Source organism: Zalophus californianus, chromosome 12 (assembly GCF_009762305.2).
Source record: "Zalophus californianus isolate mZalCal1 chromosome 12, mZalCal1.pri.v2, whole genome shotgun sequence".
In the NCBI taxonomy this organism is placed as follows: Eukaryota; Metazoa; Chordata; class Mammalia; order Carnivora; family Otariidae; genus Zalophus; species Zalophus californianus.
In genome coordinates, this window is record NC_045606.1 from 54,080,887 (window position 1) to 54,086,795 (window position 5,909).

General features: G+C 45.4%; 1 protein-coding gene across 1 annotated transcript; it reads left to right on the forward strand.

Annotated features, from left to right (window-relative positions):
* The first annotated feature begins 336 nt into the window (after window positions 1-336).
* Window positions 337-5,153, forward strand: IL6 (interleukin 6). Its single transcript, XM_027574842.1, has 5 exons — window positions 337-493; window positions 659-849; window positions 1,959-2,072; window positions 2,791-2,937; window positions 4,553-5,153. Exons 1-5 carry the CDS (start codon window positions 388-390, stop codon window positions 4,718-4,720), a joined length of 726 nt encoding a protein of 241 aa, XP_027430643.1. The 5' UTR covers window positions 337-387; the 3' UTR covers window positions 4,721-5,153.
* Window positions 5,154-5,909: the final 756 nt, after the last annotated feature.

Here is a 5,909-nt window from a genome sequence, read left to right on the forward strand (position 1 = left end):
GTCAGCCTTAGCTTCTCGCCCTGCCCACCCTCCCCCCCACAAAACTTCGTGCATGACTTCAGCTTTACTTTCCCTCTTAAGACATGCCAAAATGCTGAGTCACTAAAAAAAAAAAATTAAATAAATTTTTAAAAAATGTAAAAGCAGAAAAGAAAGCAAAGGAAGAGTGATCCTGCTTCTTAGCGCTAGCCTTTGTAATGACCTAAGCGGCACTTTTTCCCCTGGTTGTGATTCCTGTGATGCTAAAGGACGTCACATTGCACAATCTTAATAAGGTTTCCAATCAGCCCCACCCGCTCTGGCCCCACCCCCACCCTCCAACAAAGATTTATCAAATGTGGGATTTTCCCATGAGTCTCAATATTAGAGTCTCAACCCCCAATAAATATGAGACTGGGGATGTCTGAGGCTCATTCTGCCCTCGAGCCCACCAGGAACGCAAGAGAGCTCCATCTGCCCTCCAGGACCCCAGCTATGAACTCCCTCTCCGCAAGTAAGTGAAGGAAATCCCTAGCCCTGGAACCGCCTGGCAGCCGGGCCTGGCTGAGGGAGGGGTGTGTTTCCGCTGGGAGGGCTGGCTGGGGGCCAGCAGCCAGAAGCACAGCTCCCCCAGCTGTGCAGTCTGCTCACTGGCTGCTCTCCCTTGCCTCCGGCACAGGCGCCTTCAGTCCAGTTGCCTTCTCCCTGGGGCTGCTCCTGGTGATGGCTACTGCTTTTCCTACCCCGGGACCCGTGGGAGGAGAGTCCCAAGCTGATGCCACCTCGAATAGACCACCACTCACCTCTCCAGACAAAATGGAAGAATTCATTAAGTACATCCTCGGCAAAATCTCTGCACTGAGAAAGGAGGTGGGTAGGCTCAACTGAGGGTGATAAAGGGCCTGTGTGGGCATTCATCTCCTGGACCCTGGATGTGGACAAGGGCTCCTGCACTGGGAGGTCTTTGCTGGGTTCTGGGGCAGTACAGATTTCAGGCCAAAGGGGCAGACTGTCTACTGTACTTCTCTTCTGCTGCTGGTCTCAGGTAGCTCCTTTCCCTCCTGGAAAATATACAATGGGGCTGAAATCCATGCCTCCTGGCCCATTCCCAGCTCCAGACTTGGCAGGAACTGGGTGTCACTGACTCTCAGGACTTCCTAATTTCTAACCAAAAAAATAAGGTCTATCAATCTTCTTTGTGTCTCTTGGACTTTGGAAGGATAAGCAAAGTGCCAGCTGAAATAAATGTTGAGCTTCTCAGGACAATCACAGAACTTTTATGTCATGGAAGTTCAGTGGTTAGGGACTCCCTAGAGTGATTCCAGCATATAAGATGCATATGTGGTAGCCCACTCAAGTGGCAAAATCATAGATAAGTTAAAGCAGCTCCAAAGCTTTAAACATAACGTAAATTGGCTGTTCAGTGGAAAGGAAAGAGTACAGGAGAGAGTATTGGGAGCCCGAACCAAATCTAGTTCTGGTTCTACTGAACCAGTTTTGTGATCTTTGGCAAATTTCCTACCATCTCTGGGCCCCCTCTCTAGAATTATGGAATTGGACTAGATCCTCATAGGTACTTCTAGCTGGAACATTATATATATAGCTCAAATTATATTCGCCCAATTATCATCAAAATTGCTGTCACTTATCAAGTACCTACTATGTGCTTCACACTTTACATAAATATTATGTCTCATCTTCACAAATATAAACTTAGAAGGGAGGAGTTTCATTATCCCCAGTCTGAAAAGATAGGGACACAGAGACTCAGGATAGGTAACAGGTGTGAAGTCATAGGTAAGCCCAGCATCGAACCCAAGTGGGCCCATCTTCACCAGACCTTGCTTGCTTGGATGCTAATGCAGTGTGACTTCATTTTCTTAGAGAACTTCCTGCCACGCTAAAACACGAATCGGCCCTCTAGTGGTGTTTGCTTTAAGGGGCACGTGTGTGATAACAGTCCTGGTATTCCTTCCCAGATGTGTGACAAGTATAACAAGTGTGAAGACAGCAAGGAGGCACTGGCAGAAAACAACCTACATCTTCCGAAGCTGGCAGAAAAGGACGGGTGCTTCCAATCTGGGTTCAACCAGGTACGAACACATCACATTTACTTTTAGCGACTCCTTAGTCAAAAGTTCTCCCTCTTATATGCAGTGTCTGTATACACACAGACCAGACAGAAAACAAAGAAGTGGATCAATGTAAAGAACATCATGTAAATTTCATGAGGAGGCCAACTTAAATCTTTCTAAGGCAACTTATTTTTGAATGGCATGATTAGAGAGAGCCCTTCTGTGTTGGGATTTTCACAACTGTCAAATGTTAGAAGCCCCAGCAGGTGTAGCTCATTCATCCTGGATGAGGGGGTCCTTCTCCTGGGCTGCCCTGAGCAGGACCCAGGTCTGCCCTGCCTATAGAGGTCGTTCTCTATACCCTTCTCCTTCCAGACCATGGGATATGCTGAACTGACTTCAGAACAGTCCATAAAAAAGAGGTTTCAGTCCAGTATCGACAAGGACAGGGGTACAGCCAGAAGGGAGAGTATCAGGGGAGAATCAGAGAAGGACCGCCTTGCCACATTCCAGCATCTATCAGGCTTTGGGTGAAACTGATTAACTGATGTCTCTGTCCGGATAATTTAAAAAAGGGGACATCTGAAGCTGTCTGATGTCTCAAAATATAATGCTCAGAAGTATTTTAAGTTCCCTGGAAGGGCAGAGGGAGAAGGTGCTGACTTCTAGCAGTTTTAGCTCTTAAAATTGATTATATCTTTCTAGAAATAACCGATTTTCCCGTCTTTCCTCTTAGGAGACCTGCCTGACAAGAATCGCTACCGGTCTTCTGGAGTTTCAGACACACCTGAAATACCTCCAGGCCAACTATGAGGGTAATAAGGAAAATGCCAACTCTGTGTACATCAGTACCAAACTCCTGCTCCAGATGCTGATGAGAAAGGTGAGCATTTCCTCGTCCTCTCCCTTGGTGTGAGGAAGACAGGCTCAAAGAAAGGAACCTAGACAACTTGAGAGTGCAAAGCCCGTTCAAAAGAGAATAGCCACATGTAAAGGAAAGGATCTAAGAAATAGTTCCCGTTAGTTGAAACCTTTTTTTTTTCTTTTGGCTCTCTTCCGCAAACGACATCATTAACTGTATTTAAAACTATATTAAATGAGGTGGATTTTAGCATCATCTTCTACTAGAATAGCTTAAGAAATAGGAGAAAAAATCTGTAGAGGCAGAAGGAAGCACATCCAATCCTGCTCAGTGATCCATAATAAAAAAGAACACAGAGCATAAAAATTATTTTAATATCTTAATTACTGCCAAATGATATTCTTGCCATTGTGGTATTTTCAACTCTTTCCCCTTACTTTTTGCCAGAAGAGTTAATGCTGAGAAATGGTAAAAGGCTAGAAGAGCAGGTACCAAAGGCTTTGGTCACTACCAGCTAGCCATTCAAATGCCACAGATTGGAGGCTTGAGGGCACAGTGTGCGGGTGAGCTGAACAAAGCCCAATGAGAAGGTCCCTAGACAGAGAAGCAGGCACATTGGTGTTGATACTGCCACTACCTCTCTTGGCTGTCTGCCTTAAACCAGGGCTTTTCCCACTTTAATCACACCAAACCTCCGGGGATCTCGTCACAGTGCAGAGTCTGATCCAGCAGGTCTGGGGTGAGACCTGAGAGTCACATCCCTAATAAGCTCCTGGTGATGCCAATGCTGCAGTGCTCTAGAAGCACACTTTGGAGGTCCAAGGCCTCCCACAATTACCTAGACTCATGTCAGTGGGTCTGTGGAAAGGTGTTTCCTGGTCCTCTTTACACCCCATTAGATCAGTGGGCCCTCAGTAGATACCAGCTGGATGGGGCTATGTGCCAGGCACTGTTTAGCATAAGGGAAGACAAGATACCATCGCTGCCCTCGAGATGCTCATGGTCTAACAGAGTTAGAGCAGCAAAAAGGTGATTAGAATTCAGTTGCTGTGAAAGGCCTGCACACAGAGTGGGCTCCAGTGGGCTCAGAGGAGAGGCACCTCACCCTACCTGGGTGAGTCAGGGCAGGCAGCTCCAAGTAGTCTCCTTCACCCCGAATTTGAATGTCTTCCCACAGCCCAGAGCATCCCTCCACTGCAAAGGATTTGTTCAGTATTTTTTTAAAAGATTTTATTTATTTATTTATAAGGGGGGGGGCAGAGGGAGAAGCAGGCTCCCTGTTGAGCAGGGAGCCCGATTTGGGACTCGATCCCAGGACTCCGGGATCATGACCTAAGCCAAAGGCAGACGCTTAACCATCTGAGCCACCCAGGCACCCAATCCCCATTCATTTTTTTTAAAAGATTTTATTTATTTATTTGACAGAGAGAGACACAGCGAGAGAGGGAACACAAGCAGGGGGAGTGGGAGAGGAAGAAGCCGGCTCCCCGCTGAGCAGGGAGCCCGATGTGGGACTCGATCCTAGGACTCTGGGATCATGACCTGAGCTGAAGGCAGACGCTTAACCAGCTGAGCCACCCAGGCACCCGATTTGTTCAATATTTAAATAGTTCTTTCTGCTTTTTTTCCCCCTCAGGTAAAGAGTCAGGATGAAGTGACCACCCCTGACCCCACCATAGACACCAGCCTGCAGACTATCCTGAAGGCGCAGGACAAGTGGCTGAAGCATACAACAATTCACCTCATCCTGCGGAGCCTTGAGGATTTCCTGCAGTTCAGCCTGAGGGCTGTTCGGATCATGTAGCCTGGGCATCTAAGATTGCTGTAGTTCATGGGCATTCCTTTCTTTGGTCAGAAACCTGTCCATTGGGCACATAACTTATGTTGTTCTCTGTGAAGAACTAAAAGTATGAGCGTTAGGACACTATTTTAATTATTTTTAATTTATTGATATTTAAATATGTGATATTGAGTTAATTTATATAAGTAATAGATATTTATATTTTTTATGAGGTACCACTTGAAATATTTTATGTATTCATCTTGAAAAGGTTAACATAAAATGCTATGCAGCTTGAATATCCTTGATGTTTCAGAGCCAGGTCATTTCTTGGAATGTGTAGGTTTACCTCAAATACACGGCTAACTTATGCATATTTTTAAAAGAAATATTTATATTGTATTTATATAATGTTTAAATTGTTTTTATACCAATAAACACCTTTCTAAAAAAAAAATCAGCCAACTAAGCCTCTGTGTGTCCCGTGAAATTTTTAATATAAACAAGCTTCTGTCACCAGCACCACCACGAGCCAAAAAGAGCTACAGTCACCCGGGGCAAGATAGAAAGGAACACCTACCGCATGGCAGGCATGTGCTGTATGTGTTGTATCTATGATATTTAATCCCTGGCCTTGTACACTCTTTTATGGAGGTGGAAGAGTAAGGGATTTCCCCAAGTCACCCGGCTGGAAGGTCAGGCACAGGCCCAGATTTTAAATCCAGGTCTAATTGCCTCCGGGCCCCCTATTCTTAACCTTTAGGTCCCACTCCTTCCCAGGAAACCCTTTCAAAGATGTAGAAAATCCCAACATGTTAATACAGGGAATCCATTTAGATGTGATCAAAAGCCTTTGAAATAATATAACCACTTGTATAAGACCTAGCAATGTGCACTTCCAAACAGTAACTAGAAGTTCTGCTTCCCCACCCCGGGTCCCTTCAACATTACACACACCTGTCTATCATAGCACCTACCACATTGCACCACATGGCATTTCTTTCCAGCCAGCCTTCTTTCTTCCAGAAGGCAGACTCTATTGTATCCATCTTTGCATCCTGAGCCCATGGCCCAGTAAACATTTGTTAAATGAAGAAACCATACACACTGATGATCAAACATAAGACACTTCAATTTGGGGGGACATAAACTGTTGGTCAATGAGTGGAGAAATTACAAATACTGTGTCTTTATGCATCTTCATCTTCAAGAA